The 20,241-nt window shown below is 57.7% G+C and overlaps 8 protein-coding genes across 8 annotated transcripts in view; 1 reads left to right on the forward strand and 7 right to left on the reverse strand.

Moving 5' to 3' along the window:
• Positions 1 to 1,930, reverse strand: part of PAN0_006d2968 (uncharacterized protein) — a gene marked incomplete at both ends in the record, with an annotated part of 2,394 nt that extends 464 nt beyond the window's left edge. The window contains 4 exons of the mRNA XM_014801610.1: positions 19 to 402; positions 501 to 520; positions 1,240 to 1,504; positions 1,582 to 1,930. Coding sequence (XP_014657096.1) covers positions 19 to 402; positions 501 to 520; positions 1,240 to 1,504; positions 1,582 to 1,930 — 1,018 coding nt within the window. The remainder of the gene's footprint in view (positions 1 to 18; positions 403 to 500; positions 521 to 1,239; positions 1,505 to 1,581) is intronic.
• Positions 1,931 to 2,363: 433 nt separating this feature from the next.
• Positions 2,364 to 3,090, reverse strand: PAN0_006d2969 (uncharacterized protein; the record flags this gene model as incomplete). The annotated part of the gene is made up of 2 exons (XM_014801611.1): positions 2,364 to 2,656; positions 2,739 to 3,090. 2 exons carry the CDS (start codon positions 3,088 to 3,090, stop codon positions 2,364 to 2,366), a joined length of 645 nt encoding a protein of 214 aa, XP_014657097.1.
• Positions 3,091 to 4,103: 1,013 nt separating this feature from the next.
• Positions 4,104 to 4,820, reverse strand: PAN0_006d2970 (uncharacterized protein; the record flags this gene model as incomplete). The annotated part of the gene is made up of 2 exons (XM_014801612.1): positions 4,104 to 4,396; positions 4,481 to 4,820. The coding sequence occupies 2 exons, from the start codon at positions 4,818 to 4,820 to the stop codon at positions 4,104 to 4,106; spliced, it is 633 nt and encodes a 210-aa protein (XP_014657098.1).
• A 2,139-nt stretch (positions 4,821 to 6,959) lies between these two features.
• Positions 6,960 to 13,255, reverse strand: PAN0_006d2971 (phospholipid-transporting ATPase 1; the record flags this gene model as incomplete). Its single annotated transcript, XM_014801613.1, has 2 exons — positions 6,960 to 12,693; positions 12,915 to 13,255. The coding sequence occupies 2 exons, from the start codon at positions 13,253 to 13,255 to the stop codon at positions 6,960 to 6,962; spliced, it is 6,075 nt and encodes a 2,024-aa protein (XP_014657099.1).
• Positions 13,256 to 14,780: 1,525 nt separating this feature from the next.
• Positions 14,781 to 16,118, reverse strand: PAN0_006d2972 (short-chain dehydrogenase/reductase-like protein; the record flags this gene model as incomplete). The annotated part of the gene is made up of 1 exon (XM_014801614.1): positions 14,781 to 16,118. One exon carries the CDS (start codon positions 16,116 to 16,118, stop codon positions 14,781 to 14,783), a length of 1,338 nt encoding a protein of 445 aa, XP_014657100.1.
• A 498-nt stretch (positions 16,119 to 16,616) lies between these two features.
• On the reverse strand, positions 16,617 to 17,282 carry PAN0_006d2973 (uncharacterized protein; the record flags this gene model as incomplete). The annotated part of the gene is made up of 2 exons (XM_014801615.1): positions 16,617 to 16,894; positions 16,964 to 17,282. The coding sequence occupies 2 exons, from the start codon at positions 17,280 to 17,282 to the stop codon at positions 16,617 to 16,619; spliced, it is 597 nt and encodes a 198-aa protein (XP_014657101.1).
• A 673-nt stretch (positions 17,283 to 17,955) lies between these two features.
• Positions 17,956 to 18,599, forward strand: PAN0_006c2974 (uncharacterized protein; the record flags this gene model as incomplete). Its single annotated transcript, XM_014801616.1, has 2 exons — positions 17,956 to 18,271; positions 18,334 to 18,599. 2 exons carry the CDS (start codon positions 17,956 to 17,958, stop codon positions 18,597 to 18,599), a joined length of 582 nt encoding a protein of 193 aa, XP_014657102.1.
• A 910-nt stretch (positions 18,600 to 19,509) lies between these two features.
• The window catches only part of PAN0_006d2975 (DAO-domain-containing protein), a gene marked incomplete at both ends in the record, with an annotated part of 2,590 nt that continues 1,858 nt past the window's right edge, over positions 19,510 to 20,241 (reverse strand). Inside the window, one exon of the mRNA XM_014801617.1 lies at positions 19,510 to 20,149. Coding sequence (XP_014657103.1) covers positions 19,510 to 20,149 — 640 coding nt within the window. The remainder of the gene's footprint in view (positions 20,150 to 20,241) is intronic.

Consider the following 20,241-nt stretch of genomic DNA (forward strand, 5'->3'; position numbering starts at 1 on the left):
GGCGGCGGGCAGGCTTACGCTGGTAGGCACGGGCATTGGGACTGTTAGCGTGCTCGACGACGGTACGAACGTTGTTGCGGACGCTCTGGAGGTGCGCACCAGCATCGGGGCTGATGTAGCCGTCAAGATTCGACAGCGCGCCGAGGTAGCGCTGCATCGCTGCCGTCGGGTTGTTGAGTGGCCACGGTGGAGAGACGGGCGCTATGACGTGCGGGCTCGCCACGTATGCCTGCACAGGTGCGAGCGCCGACGAATACATCTGCAGATTCGCGCTCATCTGGCCCATCGCCCCAGCAACGAGCAGCAAGAAGAACGCGACAATCAGATTCATTCTGTCGGAAAGATGCTTCTGGATGCTGGCTGAAGGTGCAGGCGGATGTTGGGGGTCGAGCCAATCCCGTGCTGAACGTGGAGCCGTTTTTATACGACAGTCTGCGACAGTTCAGACTCAAGTTGGATGAGAAAGGATCGGGGCTTGGTGCGCTGTGTGACTCGTTGACGACCAGTGGCATTGCGGTTGCTGCGCCACGGGAGGGCGCCGCGATGCCAAGCTCCGTCATGAACCTGCCAGCCTCGCTGCATTGCCCCTGCAACTAGCTGTTGCAACACATTCGACACATTGTCATTCATCGTGCGAGCCACACATTTTCACTGATCGTGTGAGCATGAGACTGGTTGAACGGGACGGTTCGCATTGGTGCCTATTGGATGCGCCGGCGGACGACGCAGGGGGGCCTCACATTGAGCCCACCACCATCATATTGGCGCTAATACGGAACAGTGATTGACTCCAGACCGGATATGAAAGGTTGAAGGCTGATGGCCTTGAACGCCTGTGCTATTGAACACCTCCGCACCAGCCAACACACACACAMACACACTCTTTCTCGCCCACACTCTCCCCCCTGAATACGTTGCTCCTCTCGTCTGCTTGCTAAACACCATCAGCCTGTCATCAACACTGTCCGACTTTCTACTCGCTACTCTTCCCATCCTGTGTCTCGAATCGTGCCAATACGTCGCTTTCTTACACAGCGTGCGAAGAATCAAAGCAATATGTGGAAGTATGGATAGAGATTGGCTGGTGAGCGAGGAAAGAGGAGGTTTGAACGGGGAACGATTGGGTACGGACTAACGACGGAGCATAAATGGGGGTCTTTGGCTGGCTCAAGGCCAAGGGGGAAGTATAAATGAAGATTGGCTGCTTACAGACCAAGGCGCGGCAGGCGAGTGGCGTACCTGTCGGCAGCGAGGATGAGCATGTCCCTTTCGGTCTTGAGCAGCAAGTGCGCATAGTTCAATCTCGTCCATTCGTCCACGCTCAGCCCGGAGGCGAGATGGTTCAGTAGATCGCCCTCGATCGCGTTGAGGGTGGTGGTGAGCTTGTTCGCGAGGCTGCGTAGGGGTTCGACATGCTGAGCACGCACATTGACGGGATGCAGTGCAGCCTGCAGGTCCTGTCTGGCCTGTTCGCCCGCCTCCTCCATGGCCGCCACAAAGGAGCCTAACACAAACCGCGCGTCAGTTTTTCTGCCACGACCAAAGGGAAACGAGTCAGGGTGAAATGGGGAGGGAGCTTACGTTGGTGTGCTGAGATGCGCGAGCTGTCTCGGTGATTGTACAGCCAAATAGCGTTTTTGCGCAGACGGTCCAGATGTCGGCCAGCCTCGGGGTCGATGTAGGCGTCGTGCTGGTGCAGCAGGTTGACGTAGCGCTGCATCTGCCAGGTCTGTTCATGCTCGGGCCAAGGAGGCGAAAGGGGAGCAGTGATGGAAGGGGTACCCACGTACGCGTGAACCTGCGAAAGCCTGTGAAAGTACGCAGTGTTGTACACGTCTTGGTTCATGGGTAGCCCCGAAATGCCCTGGTTAGGGTGCGGCGCTACCACCGTACCAATGATCAGAATCGACAGAACGAGGACGAAAATCATCTTAACAGCTGTTGGATGTGGTGCGTGCAGATGCTGAACCCTTCCAATTCAGGCCAGTCTTATACCACGACGCTTGTAGAGATCGAAAGCTAGGAACACCACGCAATCGGTTCGGTCTTCTCTTTATCCTCAGCCGAAGCGACGTCGACAAGCACCATTGAGTGATACTTCCTTGCGGTGCTGTAATGAGCTCAATTGTCTCTTGGCCCCTCCAGATCCCCGCTACGGGAATATCTAGGTCACAATGCATGTGTTGTCAAGCATGGTCGGGTCCCGCAATCTTCTCAGGCAACCCGTCATTTTTGACGTGCATTATGGGTGTATGAACTGCGGAGGTTGCAGACAATCAATGTCGCATTTCAAGGTGCAGTCGGAAGTATGTCAAGATCACAGTGGGTCGAATGGGAGATAGGCAAGCGATTGAGGCTCAGGGCTAGAGGCGGGGGATGCTCGTAGCGTGACGCTCTGCGGCGTTGAGCAGCTGTTTCTCGGAAAACAGCACTTCGAATGCGTTGGCAAACCGGTCCTGGTCGGCCTGTTCGAGGTGGCTCGTCAGCTGGTTCGAGTTCGAACCAGCCTGGATCACGCTGGTGACACTGCCGACCTTGGTCCCGAGCGCACGGATGGGCACGGCATGCTGCGCGCGGACGTTGACAGGATGCAGGGCATTCTGCATCTCGAATCTGGCATGTCCGCTGGCCTCCTCCATCACCGAAATAAGTCCACCTGAAGAATCATAGATCGCACCATCATTTAGTATGTCCCCTCCAAGCGGAGCCGATTCGAGCGAGAGCGAGCATGGGCTTACGCTGGTAGTCTCTGATGCGAGGATCATTAGGGTGGTTGAGGATCCAATTCATGTTGCCACGCAGACGATCTAGAACAGAGCCTGACTCGGGATCGATGTAGGCTTCATGGTTGTACAGATTGCGCAGATAGTTCTGCATGTCGGCAACCCTGTTGCGACTCTGGAAGGGCGGACTGATCGGCGCAACAATCTGCGGACGAGGATTGTACAAGCCAATAGGCTCGAGCAGCGAGCGGTGCAGGTTCGTGTACGCGCGCAACGCGTTTCCGCCGCCGCCTCCACGGCTCCTGGACCCCCCACCACCAGCGAGAACGCTGCCAGCAAAGAGTAGGAACCAAGCAAAGAACAACATATCGATCGGTAAGTTGGGTTCAGATGAAGGCTATAGACTGGAGCGAGGAATACAGATCAGGTCGACTCCTGCCCGGTGGCGCTGCTTATTTTATAGATACTGAAGAGCGCCGTTGGGCGCGTAGCATCGTTTGGGGGTACTAGCATCCCGTTGCGCACGGGTTTGAGCTTCATGGTCAGCTCCGTTGCCTCTGAAACTTACGACCCACGACCAGGCAAGCCCGTTGATGTCGACTCGGATCAACCCCTGGCGATCACATCTCACCCGCCGCTACGTTGCTACAGTTTGACCTCTGTCACCCTCGTCGTTCTGTATGGAGCGTCAAGCCACCATTCGGCAGCACAATTGTCACAACCTTGAACGTTGTACACAGATAAAGATCACCAATCCTCTTTTGCATTCGTTTTCGTAGATCAGACGAGACCACTTTCGCAATTCACAGCGATGCATCGTACTTGCGACAGATCAAGTTGGTAGCTGCACCCCAACATGGGCGATATCATAGTCACACCCCACCGATATCGCAGTAGAATGAAGATTCATGTCGCAACTCCTGCCCACCATCACCGTGGCTCGCTCCGAGTCAAAGACACTTTCTCTCAAGATCAGGACCAGAGCTTGACAGGCTATGAAAACGAGCATTTTTCGTCTTACCAAAGTCGAGATCTTTGCATGGAGGCATCACTGAGACATCAAGGAGGAGTTGAAGATGCTGCAGTCCAGCTGCTTGACATCACGGAGAGCCTGCGAGTATTGGCAAAGAAACCGAGCTCGATTGAGTGCAACTGTGAACATCATTCAATGCAGGCACGAGCTTGGCTTGGAGCAAGTGTGATGTATGATAGTGAATTGCGAAAGAGATCTGATGCGGTCTACGAATGACGGAAAGGACACGCTCAGCGTTAGCCGGCAAAGTGACACGCAAGGAAATGACTGTGGCACGGGTACGCTTGCAGTCTTTATGTCACAGACATAAAAGACTGCATGAGGGATGCAAGGGTGTAGCGTACGGGCTAGTGGAGACGAGGGACGGTTGTAGCGAGTCGGGTGGCCGAGCTGAGCAGGTGTTTCTCGGAAAAGAGCACTTCGAAAGCGTTTGCGAAGCGATCACGTTCGGCCTGTCCGAGGTGACTGTTCATGAGTTCGGATCTACCTTCGCCGAAGAGGTCCACGACACCGCTAACCTTGTTCGACAGGGAGCGGATGGGATCGAGATGCTGCGCGCGTACATTGACCGGGTGCAGACCATTCTGCATATCGTGCTTGGCCTGCGCGCTTGCCTCTTCCATAACAGCAACGAGGCTACCTGTAAATGAAGAACACGCCGCTCATTAGCGCATGCTATAAGAGCGACTCGATCAATCAAAGGGAGCACAAGATCATGGCTTACGTTGGTAGTCCCCGATGCGGGGATGGTTGCGATTGTTGAGAATCCACTGCATGTTGCCGCGCAGACGGGTCAGAACAGCGCCTGCTTCGGGGTCAATGTAGGCTTCGTGGTTGTACACGTTTCGGATGTAGTTCTGCATGTTTGCAAGTTTGTTGCGACCCTTCCAGGGGGGACCGAGAGGTGCGATTGTCTGTGGCTGAGGACTGTAAAGATTGATGGGCGCAAGCAGCTCGCGGTGCAAGTTGCGGTACGAGCGCACAACGTCCGGGCTTGGTCGGGAAGAACTACCGCCAGCTAGAGCGCCAACGGCAAAAAGCAAGAAGCAGGCAAAGAACAGCATATCGATAGCTTGCGGTGCTGATTGTTTCCTAGAACGGTAGCCTGCTTTGCCCCGCTTTAATACGGAAGATCGGCGGACGATCAGCCGGCGGCGCCATCTGAGAAAGCGAGGAGCCCGTTGCACACACGTAGCATCGACACGTGTTGCCCAGCTGGCCTCGGAGATCCACCAATTGCGGTGGGTATGACTCGTTCATGTTGCAAGGGACGGGATTCCGTTGCACGCGTGTCCGTGCTTCGTGCATGGTCTAGCACGCACCCAACGCCCGCCCTTTACCCTCTTTTTGAGTATATATGTGTGCGTCGTTGCACTCCATCTTTTGCATCGCTTCATATTCGGGACTCAATTTGCACCGACTCGACCTCGCATGCGCACCAGATCTTATTTGTTTATGACGAATCCATCGAGCTAAGCACTTAGGTGGCCAAGATCGTCAGGGAGCTAATCAGCAAGCTCCTCGTCACCCCCAGTCATTCTTCAGTGGAGCTCGCGGCCAAGGATCTCGCTCTTCATGGATCTGTACGGTAGCTACTGTACATAGGTTGGTGCACTTTGAGTCCCACATCCGAAGGAAAGCAAGCCAGACAACTGTGCTCCTTTCCGAAGGCATGATCTCATACGGTATGATGATGACGATGTTGGTGGCTGCACAGGAAGCTCAGAGGCCCACAGACTAGATGACAACACGACGAGGTTGACCCGTTGCAAGGACGAGGCTGTTCTGTGAAATGTGAATGAAGAGACCCGCATATGCAAGCGACGAATGTGGTCCGACGCAACGACCCATACGAGTCGAAAAGAGGAAACGACCGAACTGGTCTCGCTGATGTTGGCTAGTCACGCCTCATGAGTATCCCGCCACATTACCCTCCGGCCCCACTGCTCCTCCTGTCACGTCGAGTCGAGCTTTCAAGCCACACGTCGCAAGAGCCACCGTGGCAACCCTGCTGCACCCACACAGGAAGAGATCGGATAAAGAGCATCGCCAAGAAGATGCCAATTGCGGCGACACCTGACAGTCTGAAGTGTCAGTCTGAAGTGTGAGTGCTGGTCGACAGACTCGAGAATGCCTGATAGCTACAGGCTTGGAAATTTGGTCGCAAGTTTGGCAGCTTTTTTGAGCAGCTTCGTTTCTGCCTTGAGCACATCATACGCCTTTATAAACCTCGCCTTCTCGTGTATATCCAGCTTGTTCGTCACGAGGTCTACATTGCCCTCTGTCTTGAGCACGTCCAAGACACGGTTGACTTCTTCCTGTAGCTTTTCTACTGCCTGAATGTGTTGTGCACGGACATTGCTTGGATGCAGCGCCACCTGAATCTCCCCCTTCGCTTGATTTGCTGCCTCCTCGAAAACCGCAACCAAGCCCGCTGCTCTCAACCCTTGTCAGCTTCCATCTCCAAACAAGTATGGGGAGGGGGGGGGGGGGGGTGACTTACTCTGGTAGTCTCTCGCACGGGGTTCGGCTTCGTGTGTAAGAGTGGTGATGGTTCGAATGTGAAGTGCAGCAAGACGATTATCGGCGTCAGGGTGGATGTACGCTTGGTGGTTGAAGAGCGCATGCATGTAGCCCCGCATCAAAGTCGCCTGACTACGTGATCTAGACGGTGTCACCGGCGCAAGCACAGGTGGATGCGCAAGGTATAGCGAAAGTGGCGTAACAACAGCACGATACTTGGCTTCATACGCCTCCCGTGCAGAAAGAGGCGCTACAACCCCAACAACCATCACCAGAATCAAGACCAACAACATGTTGTTGAGATGTACATTCTACAATCTATCGGATCCTCTCACAAGACAGCACTTATATACACAAAGCTCGAGCAAATACTCGACTCACCGTGCACTCACGCTTGGCGCTTTCCTTCATTTGCATCCGCTTTTCTCATGCTTGGCATCACAGCACATGCCCAATCTAAACACCTCACCGACTCTCGCCTTTGTCACGGTCCCACACTCAGTGATGCATCGTCAGAAACCTGCAGTTCATAAACGCACGCACTGATGAAAATGAATCTATCGATGCCGACAAGCCACTTGGTTACATGAGACGGAAAGCGTTAGAAAAAAAGGTCCGTTGCAGTCATAAAAAAGGGAGATGCGAATGAAGGCGAGGCCGCATGGTCGCACGAGCACGCATCAGAGGGCTGTGAACTTGGACGCGTCCGAGGCCATGCGCTCGTGCTGCCGTTGCAGCGGATCCGTGCCGTTGTGCTCCGACCCCTGAGCCGTGTGCCACGACACATGCGACGCTCCAGAATGCTCGTGCGAATGGCCACCGCCCGTTCGCGTCGCGACGCTGCCCACGCCCAGACTCTGTTCGGATGCCGAAGGCACCATGGCGTCGTTGAAGTGCGGCGTCGCCTGCGGAGGAGACGGAGTCTTGAAGCGGTCGTGGTACCGAGCACCTGCCGACTTGACTGGTGTTGTCGGCTGCGACGTTGACTCCGCCTCGTGCGATGCCGCCGCCGGGGCCTGGTGAGTCGTGCTGCGCGGCATGCTCGGATGCACCTGGGTGTGCGTGGCTGTAGAGGCATAGCTCGAGCCCGAGACCGACCTCGACCCCGCGGGCGCGTACCCGTAGCCGCTCGCAGCTGGATACGGGCTTCCGCTCGTGTCATACTCGGCGCCAAACTCGTCATCAAATGCACGGTTGAAGCTGTCATTAGAAGCTTGCCGGATCGGCCCGTGTCCTCCGTACGGCGCGGCGTTGCCTGAATTCATCGCAGCCGACGCTCGCTGCACCTGGATCATCGGAACGCCAACGCGCGGCGTCCTCTGCGGATCGTAACCTTGCTCGTAGTAGCTCTGCAGCGCAGCAGGACTCGGACCATCTGCGTTCTGAGGCAGCGCATCCGGATCGTAGAAGGACAGACCCGAGACGGCACCATTGTTGCGGTCGTAAGCGAGCTGATCGCCAGCATGCATCGGGCTTTGCAACCTTGAACCAAAGCCAGCCATATTACCATGTGCATGGCGCTCGTCGTAATTGCCTCCGGACAGGGGGTCGGCCGACGTCTCCGAGGCATTATCCTCCTCACCGACGGCCGAGAGACCGTTGAAGCGCTTCTCGCGACGTTGACGCTCCGTGGATCGCTTTGCCTCGTAGAAGAGCGTATCGCTCTGGCCTTCGATGTCACGATCCCTCCTCTTGTCCGTGAAGGAGTCGTCCATTCCGCTGTCGTCGTATCCGCCTCTTCCGGACGCATGGGCTGCCGCACGCCTTGCCTTCTTCTTGCTGTGATGCGGGATGCCAAGCTGGTCCTTCAGGTCACCTCGCGTCCACGCCTCACGAAGAATGTCGTGCTCGTTCGGATTGAACGAGGAGCGCCACGCACGGAGGAAGAAGCGGGGCAACAGCGAGACAACGGTGGTGAGAAGGATGGCGGCCCAAAAGTTGATCGTCTGCACGAGCCAGAAGCCGACGTTTTGGAAGGCAAAGACCGGGAACGCCGAGTACACCAGAGTCCACGCGTAGACGCTGAGCAGCGAGATGATCTCCACCGCCCAGAACATGCCCGTCCAGTGCTTGGCGATGAGACCAGCGTACAGGTTTGCCGTCGTGACGGCGGCCGCGGCGATCGAGGTTCCGAACATGGAGAGACCGCCCATATCCTGGCCATCGCTGCCCACCATGGGCCCGTAGGTGTAGAACCACCACGGAATAAAGTAGCAGACAGCGCCTTGGAAGGCAGCGTCGAGCATGCTCATGTAGAAGAGCGGCTTGGTGTACTCTGCGCCTTGGATGCCGCGCTTGTACGTCTGCGGGAAAGCGAGGAGAGCCTTGATGTTGACCACCTGGTCGAGCGCACCGATGACAATGACGCAGAGCGAGCTGAAGACGAGGTTGTACAGCAGGATGTAGGTGTAGTCAAAGATGTATGAGCCGGTGAAGTCCGAGTCGATCTGGTAGAAGAAGAGGATCGACGTCCAGATGATGTTTTTGTAAAAGAAGACCTTGTGCAGATCCGAGATGCGGTGGTAGCACAGCTGACCGTGCACCAGCAGCAGGCGTGTGAGGAAGCGGAACTGGCCGATGGCGTAATCGGCGCTCATTGATGCCTGAGCACCCTCGAGGCCGGCGATGCCGACACCGCAGTGAGCCTCCTGGATCATGGCGACGTCGTTGGCACCGTCACCGATGGCGAGCGTCATGGCGTTTTTGCCGTCCTTGACGAGCTTGACGGTCAAAGCCTTCTGCGCAGGCGAGACACGGCAACAGACCACTGCCTCACACTGGGTGGTGAGCGCCAGGAAGAGCGGTCGCAGACTCGTGTCGAGCGCATAGCGCAGCGTCTCGCCGTCGATGACAACCGCAAAGCCGTCCTTGGGTGCCTGCTCGGTGCGCGCCACAGTGAGTCGGTTCTTGCGCACTTTGCCGCCTGGACGCTTCGCGGGCTCTTCCACAACGACGGGACGTCCAGCAGCGGCGATCTTGTTGCAAGCAGCCTCGAGTTGGGCGCGGGTTCCGGTCTCGTGATCCGCAGAAATGATCATGATCTCCATGTCCGACGTGAGCAGATTGCAACTGAAGCCGATCTCGATGGCCGTCTGCAGCTTGTCACCCGTCAAGATCCAGAGCTTGATGCCGGCGCGATGAAGCGTCTCGATGGCCTCGGGCACGCCAACCTGCAGCTTGTCTTCAAGCGCGGTGGCGCCCAGCAGCGTGAGGTCGACTTCGATCTTCTCGTTGGCCTCGTCGATGGCGTCGTCTCGGTCCGTGAGGCTGGCGCTGGCCTCGTCGTGGATGCGTGCCCACTCGACATACTCGGCTTCGTCCAAGTAGCGGTAGGCAATGCAGAGCGTTCGGAGTCCAGCGTTGGCAAACGCCTCGAGGTCGCGGAAGGTGGCCTGCTTGAGCTCTTCGGGATGATCGCGACGCAGGCGCTGGTAAATGACCGAGTCGGCACCCTTGGTGATCATGAGGATGCGGCCATCAGGCTCGCGCACGATGATCGACATCCTCTTTCGCGTACTGTTGAACTCGAGCACCTTGAGAGGCGTGTACTGTTCTGGCTGGCCCAGCACCTCGATGTCGATGGTGTTGTTGTTCTTGGCGATGAACACGGCGCCAGCGTCACGCGCTGCTGCCACCAGCGCAGCCTCGTCGGGCGACTCGGCCTTGTACTCGAGGGTGTACGGGTCGTTGCCGTCAGGGCGGTCGGCGAGGGCGGTGTGGCAGAGCGCCAGTGCGCGGAAGAAGGTGACGACGTTCTTGCGCTGCGGATCCGTCGAGCTTGCAGCCAAGGTTTCGGCCATGGGAGGCGAGATGAGCGTCATCTTGTCGGCGCGAAGGTATCGGTTCTTGAAGGCGCGCTTCATGATGTCCACCATGCGCTTCTTGGACTCGGCGAGCTCTGCCTCTTGCCTCTCCGCGCTGAAGCCGGAGGTGTCCTTGCCCTCGCGCTTCATGGCGCCGATCATGGCCTCGGTGATGCCGTCGCCGTAGGAGACGCCGTTGACGGAGCACTTTTTGAACTCCATGACGTTCTGCGTGAGGGTGCCGGTCTTGTCCGAGAAGATGTACTCGATCTGTCCCAAGTCGTCCGAGATGTTCCACGTCTTGGGCACGCAGGGGTAGTCGAGCGGAGCGTAGTACATCTCGATATCTTGGTAGATGAAGAAAGCCTGGATGGTCTTGACGATCTCGATGGAGATGTAGAGCGAGATGGGGACGATGTTCTGGAAGACGACGAGGCAGGAGCCAAAGATGACGAGCGCGTTGACAATGTTGCTGGAGCTGAGCTCTGCGCCGATCTCATAGTAGGCGCGACTGGTGTTGGTGCGGCTGAGACGGAGGCCGCCAATGACGGCGCAGATGCTGCAGAGGATCATGAGGATGACAAAGTTGACGATGACGTTGAAATTGGTCTCCTTCTCGACCTTGGAGCGCTTGGAGGGCGTCTCGCCCGAGTTGAGCATGATCTTGGTGTCCTCGCCGGTGAAGACGACGACGCCGATGACCCACTCGGTGTTGCGCAGGGCGCAACCTCGGAGGAGGAGCTCGTTGATGGTGATGGGCTCGACGCGGCGCGTGCGAGCTTCGATGGCGGCGTAGGCGCTGCTGTCGGGCGGCAGCGATTCGAGCGTGTCGGTGAAGTCGCCCTCCTTGGTGGCCTCGCTGGCGGTGTACTGGAGCAGGCCGTTGTAGCTGTACAGGTTGGCGTGGGGCGCCTCAGAGTCGATGACGAAGCGGGCGTGCTCGAGGTCCTCCTCGGACTGGATGCCCATGGTGGCCTTGAGAGACTTGCGCACCTTGAGGTTGGTCTCGCCGTCGAGGTTCTTTGTCTCGACGTAGGCATTGCCGTCCGGGTCGGAGGAGTTGAGCACAACGATGTCTGCGGGGACCTGCTCATCTTCGCGCAGGAGGACGACGTCGCCGACCTCGAGCTTTTTCCACAGTGTGCGCTCCCAGCGAGCTGTCCCGGGCGTGTGTCGGCGGTAGTCGACGACGCCCTCGACGGCAGTGCCATTGGAGAAGAAGGTGGTTGCGCTCTGCTGCTGATTCTGCTGGTTGGGCTGAAGGGGCTGATGGACGGAAACGCTGCTTGCGTTTGGGTCGGCATAGGCGCCGTGGAGATCGCGATTGAGCGCGGCGTTCGAGTAGTTGTAGCTCGCGCCGTAGAAGCTCTGGTGGTCGCGCTCACTTTCGCTGGCGATGGTGTGGAGCGCATGAGAGCTAGCGAGACTGTCGCTGCGAACGCTGCGCGCGTTGGGACGGGCGCCAAACTCTTGGGTGGCGGGGTTGGCGGTGCGGCGGCCACTGCTGCTGACCTCTCGCATGCCGATGGCGTCCTCCTTTTCGCGCAGCTTGCGCACGCCCTTGGACACCTTACCGCTGCCTCGGCCGGACAGACCGAGGAGCTTCTGGTACCAGGAGCGAGGATCTTTTGCCTGGTTGAGGTTGCGCCAGTTGCCGAGACGGGTGACGGCCGAGTTGTTGACCTCGTTGTCGAGCACATGTCGGCGATGATCCTCGATGGAGTCCTTGATGGCGGTGATGGTGAGGATGGCGACGAGCGGGAGCATGGCGATCTGAGGGATGGTGGCACCAAAGGTGGGGAAGACCTGGAGGACGACGAGGCCGAGGAAGTAGATGTTGGCGACGCGGCGGAACTGCTCGAAGAGGAATCTGGGGAGGAAGGTGACGACGGTGTACTTGGAGGTGCGGACCTTGTTGCGTGGATAGACGACGTCCGGATCACCGTTGCTGCGCAGCTGGGAGCGGGGCGGAGGCAGGTTGACGTAGACTTTTCTGCGCTTCTTTGGCTTCATCTTGCGCATGGTGGGGCCGGCAGGCTGCGAGTCGGACTCGGCGGCCGGGGTGGCTTTGGCATCGTCGTGATGCGCGGCAGTGTCGTCTGCTGTGGCTTCTTCTGGCACGGTGCCCTGCTGTGCCGAGGCGAAGGGGGTATCAGCGTAAGGCTGGTAGCCCGAGACGCCGTCGGATCGGCGCTTCTTGGCCTCTTCGGAGACCATTTGTGCGAGGGTGGAGCCCTTTTGCTGCTGTTTGCGGAGTGTGCGACCGCGGAAGAGCTTGTGGGAGAGGCTGTTGGAGCGCTTTGCCTTTCTCCGGTCGTCTCTGCGTTGCTCTGAGCGGTGCGACTCTGCGATGGAGGCGGCTGCGGTGCGCACCGTCTTTAGCTGCAGATTGGGGTCGACCATGGGATCGTAGTCGGGATGTGTGGGGTCGGTGATGTACGACTGATCGGACGGACCGGGTTGATATGGGGAGAGCGAGTTGGGGTCATAGTGGTGGCCGGCGTGATCGAGGCCATCGTGGCCACGATTTTGTTCGGAGCGACCAAAGACCATGTTGAGCGATGGCACGAGTGCTCTACTCGGTCCAGCGAGCGAGGAGCGAGAGCCACGACTGGGATGAGAATGTATAGCGCTGCAAGCGGACAGACTATGTGGTGCTTGTACGGCGAGGAAGCATGCAGAGGTGCGGCGAGGCTGTCACTCGATGTATAGATGGTTTGAGAGGCTGATACGAAAGCTGTAATGGCTGTCTGCTATGCGAGATGAGGCAAAGTGTGCGGGCGGATCCGGCCGCATGCACGGGTATCTGTCGAGTCGATGGTGGTGAGATACGAAGCGAATGCTTTGTCCGGGATGGAGAAGGGCGGAGCAGCGGGAGGCGGCGACGCCGAAGGCGATGGCGACGGGGGAGAGCTGTGGTTCGGATGGAGCGATGTGGTGGGGGAGAGAAGGGATGGAGGGTCGTTCGCAGCCAGAGACGGAGGATTGGTGGTGTGGAGTGGGGGACAGAGACGAAGGAGCGGCAGCGATGACGATGGCGAGCGACCGAGGGCGGGAAGCGGTGGTGGGTTGAGAATGAGGTGGGCGACACTGCGAGGTGAGGTCGGGAGCGCAGGGATAGGGGAAGTGAAGGGGTGCAATGCATCTCGGCGGCCACCATCAACGCGCCCCATCCGAGCGGGCGTGTGGGTGAGGGCGAGGGCGAGGGCGAGGGCGAGGCAGCTCTGCTCTGCTCTGCCCTGCACTGCAGGAATCGCTCGGGCTCCGCTGGGCGCTGCCCATCTCGGCCATCCCGAAATCCACTTTACAGCAACTTACACGCAGCACACCTTGGCAGCTCGGGCCGCCTTCTTTTCCACTTTTCCGCCCGAGCCAAAGCGGTGCCACGCTGTGCCTTGCTGTGCCGTGCTGTGCCTTTTCAACACTCGAACGCGCCAGCCTACGCTCGGACGCGCCGATCAGCGGCCAACGCCGACACTCAAATCAAGGCTGCAATCCCACCGTGGCTTCATCCCAAGCACACCCATCCGCGCGACCTTGGTGTGGGCCTCTCTCGAGACTAGCGGGCACGGTTCACGCTACAGCACACGGACCGCTGTGCGGAAAAGTTTTCAGAGCTAGCCGAGCCGAATAATGGGCGAGCCAGAGCCAAAAGGGGCTTGGTGCGGCGCTTGGCAGGGCTGCTATGCCCCTCTCAGGGTCCACCGAGCTTTGTGTACTCGGCGCGACACGCAGCCCTGCTGTCTCAGTCGAGTTGGCCGCCACGCTGTCTCCACTTTGACACAGACGCGCGACGTGCCGGGCAAGTGCCGTGCCGCTGCAGTGCAGGTGCACCTTCGCGTCTCTTTTTTTCGAGTTTCCACTGGTACCTTGACAGCACAGCATTTGCTGCAAGTCGCAAACCACACTGCACAGCACAGCATGAGGTTCCAGCAAAGCCTGCGGCAATGCAGTGAGTGCCCTCTTTTTTTCGTCGCAGGTCCGGGCAGCAAACAACTTCTAATCCGATCATCGAGGCCAGACTGAGCTAGGCTCCCCGTTTGCAGTCTCAGAAAGACCGTCTTGGGTCCACGCTGGTCTCATAGGGCCAAGGTGGGGCGAGAATCTACTCGGAAGCTCCGACACTGCTTCTTGGCATCTCGATCGTTCTTCATTCCCATGCGACTCCTGTCTATGAAAGGCGATGGCTGCTCCGACGAGAGATGCTCGGAAGGCCCGACTGCCGATCTTCGCTCTGATGGTCTAACTTATGCGTCGCGGCATGCAAAGGCAGCATGCGTTGACGAGGTGCAGGCGGCTCGCCACATCCGGCAGCATGCTTGCAGCCCTTCCCTTTGGCTGGTCCGAGCAGCTTTGGTGTGGTGTGGTGCCAAGTTTTTGACCAGCCCCTGTGCCTCTGACAACTCCCCTCCTGCCGAGCAAAAGAAAGACTCTGGCTTCTTCCTCCCCAATCCCGACTGCATGTTGAGCGTGCATACAATGGCTCTTTGCGGCCCATTTTCCAACGGCTCTCCGCGGCGGTTGTAGTCGCCGAGCTGGGAATTCCGGCTTCTTCTTCCGACCAGCCTCTGTCTCAATCCCGATCGTTGGACCCCGATGGCGCACGCTGAGGACGATCTATAGCAGGAGCATGTTGCTGTCTGGATGATTTGGACGACATATATACACGAGCAAAGCTACTCTTGGTGCATGTGGAAGCTACTTCTGGTACAGGTTGTCCTCGTTGTTTCGGAACTCCTTGGCGTACGTCAGGAACGTGTCCATGCTTCCGGTCAACTTGCCCACCAGGCGTACCGACCACAGCGGCAACACCTTGGTCATGCTCAGCACATACATGGCTCGAGGGATGTACACCACCCTGCTCTTGTCGCCCCCGAGGATGTCAACGATCTTGGTCGCCGCCTCCGGGATGGTGAGCGTGGGTAGCAGGAACTGGTCGTGCGTATCGAGCATTCGGCCCTCGGTCATCTTGGACTCGATCTTGAGCGGGCAGATGACCGAGCTGCGCACGTTGTCCACCTTGTGATACGCGTGCAGCTCCGACGACAGCGAGGCATGCAGCGACACAGCCGCCGCCTTGGATGCATTGTACGCCGCATTCGCAGGCAGTCTATGGAGCAATTGTGAACGAAAAAGGTCAGTTCTGGTCTCGTCAGGGGAACGGGGAGGATGATGTACGTACTCAATGTAAGCGGCGCCAGAGGCGATGATGAGGATATGACCACCCCAGCCATTCTTGGCCTGCTTGAAGGGACGGTCTTTGACGCCGCCGTCGGGCAGCATGTGCTCGCCGAACGTCTTGAGCGTGGCCATGATGCCGTGGAAGTTGACATCGGATACCTGCTTGGCCATCTCGTAGGGAAACTGCTCCTCCGTGTCGAGCAGGAACGAGTGTCGAGCAATACCAGCACCAATCACCACCATGGTCGCATATCCCACTTTGTCCTCCACCACCTTCCTGGCGTTGATGAGCGACTGGATGTCCGTCACGTCCGTCTGGACGTACAGCGACTCCAGGCCGTGCTCCGACTTTTCGGGCAGGTCGAGCACCACCACCGTGGCTCCCTTTTGACGCAGCAGCTTGCACACATGGCCGCCGATTCCTCGCGCGCCACCCGTGATCACAACAACGTGGTCGTGCCATCGAATGTGGCGACGAGGCTCGCGGTTGATCACGAATCGGTTGCCGATGGCATTGATCGCCTTGAGCAACCGGATGATCAGGTACCAGCGTGCCAAGCGGTTCGAACTCTCGCCCCAGCCCGCGGCAAAGTCGGCCGTGAGCGACGAGAGCTTCTCGCGTCGGCTGAGATCGGTCCTATCGCGTGTGAACTTGAGGTTGCTCGCGCCTCCCAGGATCTTGACGAGCGACAGGATCGTAGCGATGGTCGAGAGAGTCGGCGAGTGGAACAGCGGACGGAAGAGGCCGTTGACGATGCCGTCCACCGTGAATGTGTTGGGCTTCACACGGTGGTTCATCGAGCGCTTGAGCGCATCGTTCAGTGGCGCCCTGGCTGGCGCGTTTGAATTCGACATGGCGAGTCGAGGCGCTAGAGATATCTCGGCGTGTGGTCAGGAAGAACGACGAAGCTGGCGATGGGCTCAGCCTGTAGATCGTGGACGTGCGTGGGGAAGAAGTCGGGGAGCGAGCGAGGTCTGCTCCTTTACCCCGCAAACGCGGCAGGGCGGTAACTACGGGCGGTAACGTTGCCGAAAATGCTGCCTGCCCGTGCGCAAATCCGCTGCCTTTCACGCGGCCGCCTTCACCGCGCGCAGCTCGGCGTGACGCTCTGCTGCCGATTGACAGGCCTCAAGCTCACATGGCCGGAAGCTCAAGCTGGCGGACATCTGCAGCCTAGTCGTCTCCAGCAAGTCAAGCAATTCGGCCACAGCATCTCATCGAACAAAGCACTTTACGATCACCAATCAACCCGCGACGAGCTAGAATGAACAGACTATGCTTTCTCGATTGAAGCGAAGCAGTGGGCATAGCTTTTGCTTGGAAACTTGACCTCGGCTGGCAGGACGCACTTGCTAGAGAGCCCATTCGAGATAGTCGGAATAGCCAACGCGGATGTGCCCCCACTTTGTGCAGAACCGGCCCCAAGTGTAATCGTAGTTCTTCGTGTCCAGGTCCCAGCCGTCTCCAACGTCGTTCGAGAACCGGATCCTCCATTGCTGGCGGCCGCCGCGCCTGAGCGCGATGTCGTAGCACCCCGTCTTCGGATCGTAGTTCGAGTATATGAACTGCACCTCACCCAGTCCCACGTAGGTGATCACGTACGAGACGGAAGGGTCCTTGATCGAAAAGTCTAGCGAACCACAACGAAGCAATCGTCAGTCGGCCTGAAGGACGAATAGGAGTAGAAGGCAGCGCTCACCCGTAAAGTTGTTGTCGTCTTTGATCGCGAGTCCGTCTTGGATGTTGTCGATGGGCTCTAGGAATGGAGCGATGTGCACCGACGTCAGATCGCCGTGCCAGTGCGTGAAGCATGGATGCTTTGGGTCGCTCTTATCTCCGCACACGGCTTCGTACTCTGCGCCGCGGATCGGTAGCTCCGTCACCTGGCAGGCTTCGACTGTATCGAAGTTGGCCTCATCGCCAATGAATCGCTTGTTGACGCTCAGCGCAGACGCGCTGGCGATGAACAGCGCCAAGACGGACGCGGAAAGCAGACAAGATCGCAGCCTCGGGTTCATGGTGGATGTAGTGGCAGTGTGGTGTGGTCCAAGCCAGCGACAAACGAAGATACTTGGTCTTTTTAGGCGATTGATCCTGGGTGGGGCTTTGTGGCAAGGAGAGGCTGACGGGTCCTTTCCGTGCATTGCTTTTCAGCCTCACTTCCTTGTGTCGAGGTGGGCTATCACATGTCGAGACCCGCATCTGCACCGAAGTGAAGGTGCCCACGGCATGATACAAAGTCGAAATCCGTGAACGTTGTGGAGCGATGTGGCTTTTCTAGGCTTCCAGTGGCACCGAGATGAAGATGCAGACCCCTCGGTTCGCATCGGTTCCCTTCGCATGATGGGGCGACGCGATACAAATGAAGCTCCCCACCTTCGCCCCTGCATCATGGTCGACGGTCGCCACCGCATGGATATGCTGAGAAGGATGCAGCATTCGTTAGTTCACCTTTGTACGCATGTCGTGCTCGAGCTTTCTGGCTGCACCCACATCTCCACTCACGAAGGGTGGGGACGGAGACCACCAATGCGGACCTGGTTCATTTCAGTCATGTGGGCTTCTGCGAAACTTCGACCGGTCATCTTAGGCCCCACTGACGAGGCTCTCCGAACGAGCGGCACCACATAAAACGCGATGCTGAGGGCTTGCAGCCGGACCTTGATCACTCTACATCGAGCACTACCCATCATGTTTGCGATGTACATCCAGCTGCTGAGCGTTGCTCTGTTCATTACGGTAGCGCGGGCTGCCGTTGTGATGCCTCAGGTCGTGGCTCCTCCTCCTCGTCCTGCTCGGCGCAATTGCGTTCCTTACACCAAGCTGCTTCCTCGCAATGCCGAGTACCGCAAGCACTGCGATGGCGACACTCCCACGGGTGGCGATCCCAAATGGCCCTGCTTCACCTTCTGGAGCGGCTACCTGGGAGACGTTGTGGCCACCATCGACGACCCCAAAGCCGATCCTGACAAGGACGTATTCCTGGTCAAGAACGGCTTCCTAGAAGGTATGCTCTTTCACCCATCTTTAGGCATTTTGAACCGGGGCTGATCGTTTTTTCTGTCTCAGATTTCACCATTCGTGATCCAACCAAACCGTTTAGCCTGACCTGGGATGGTCAGGCCACGCTCTCGTACAAGGACTACAAGAAGGACACCGGCTGCTATACGATCCAGGTCTCGAGATCCAAGGACACTACTCTGAGGATCTGGGTCTCGGATCAGGACAACAAGGAGCGCAAAGTCGACACGCTCCACAACGAAAACCCCGACCCTGTCGAATTCTGCACAAAGTGGGCCCATCTCCATGTCAAGTACGACGGCAACGAGTTCTAGGTTCCCAAGCCCCCTCGCTCGTAGGCACTCGTTCACAGATCTTCGCCTTGTTGCCCGCCACAGTTGCAGCTTCTCTTTGTCATTCGAAAGTCTTCATGAACCGGCAGATATCTCCTCTTTTTGCATTCGCTCCCGTAGATCGAACCAAACCACCCAGACCACCTTTCGCAATTCGCAGCCATGCATCACACGTGCACCAGTTCAGTCGCATAGCTACATTCCTCGCCCCAAGTTGGAACACGCTGCCCTTTGCTTGAGATCAGGACCAAGCTCCTAGAGGCTATCGATCAGCATCTAGAACCCGTCCGTTGCTCAAGCTTCTTGCCGTCTCATGGTCCCCTGCGCCACTGCTTGCTGCTACCTGGTTGGGTAACTTCACCTTGGTCGTCTCTACATGTACATTGAGACAGAACAACTAAGGCTGTATCGCAAGCAAGGATTTAAGCATCGGCTCCACCAAATTTCCGATGCTCATTCTTCAGCCACCGCTGATTTAGCTCACCATTCACGCAGCACAGACCCATCAGAAGACATCTCCGCATAGCGTGCTTGATTGACCACTCAAACATGCAGATCAAAGACACCGTCAACGTTTTTGCTGAGGAATGATGGTGAGTTTCGCTGAAGCATGCCGTTTCGAAGGAGGTGGCCGTGTGCTGTAGGTGTCGAAAATAGCAGTCGCATCGCCACTCACGACTACTCGGGCGTCACCAGTATACGGAACACGTTACGAACAGAGTTGGGTGCCTCAACGAGCTTGATCGGGTGCAAATGTGAAGCATGGAATTGCGAAAGCGGTCTGAGTGCGATGGACGAAAGCAAATGCAAAGAGAAAACATGAATGGAGATCATGAAGGTGTATAGTCGGGAGGTGTCGTCTCTGAGGCTGCAATGACGGTCAAATGCTCGTCTAGCGCTTCTGATTGTACCAATGCGAATCGTCCTTGACATGGATATGACCCCACTTATCGCAGACGCGCTTGCCGGTAAGTCGCTGGTTGAGCGTATCGACATCTCTGTCGTTTCCGGTGTCATCGGCAAACCAGATCCTCCAATTCTCGCTGTCTCCCTGGACGAGCGTAACATTGTAGCACCCATTAGCAAAGTTCGAATAGATAAAGCTGACCCTACCAGCGTCTCGGTAGGTGATCATGAATGCATCGCTTGCGTTGCGAATGGTGAACTCTGTGAGGGCATCGTTTTTGACGACGATCTCGCTGAGCACATCAACTGGCTCAAGGAAGGGAACGATGTTGACGTAGTCGAGCGAACCAGCCCAGTGGACGAAGCACGGATGCTTGAGGTCGCTCTTCTCGCCGCAGAGGTCTTCGAAGCTTTTCGGGTCGGGAGTGGGTGGAGGAGGAGGGGAGTAGCATGCCGTGCTGGGTGCTCGACGAGAGAGGTGCCGAGGCGCGTGCGTGAAGCTACGCACCAGCGTGCACAGAAGTAGCACAAGGAGGGATACCGACAGACGAAGCATGGCTGGAGAGTTGACAAGGCGGATCGTCGAGGATGTGAAACGACTTTGGTCGGCTTTATGCCTTAGGCCACTGCAGATCGCGGCGGGACAGCGGAATAAGCCCACCTCCTCAACACTTCATCACTGGCGTGTCCATAGGGGGGGGGGTCCCTATAGAGAGGG

This window comes from Moesziomyces antarcticus, assembly GCF_000747765.1.
Source record: "Moesziomyces antarcticus DNA, scaffold: scaffold_v10006, strain JCM 10317, whole genome shotgun sequence".
NCBI classification, from domain to species: domain Eukaryota; kingdom Fungi; phylum Basidiomycota; class Ustilaginomycetes; order Ustilaginales; family Ustilaginaceae; genus Moesziomyces; species Moesziomyces antarcticus.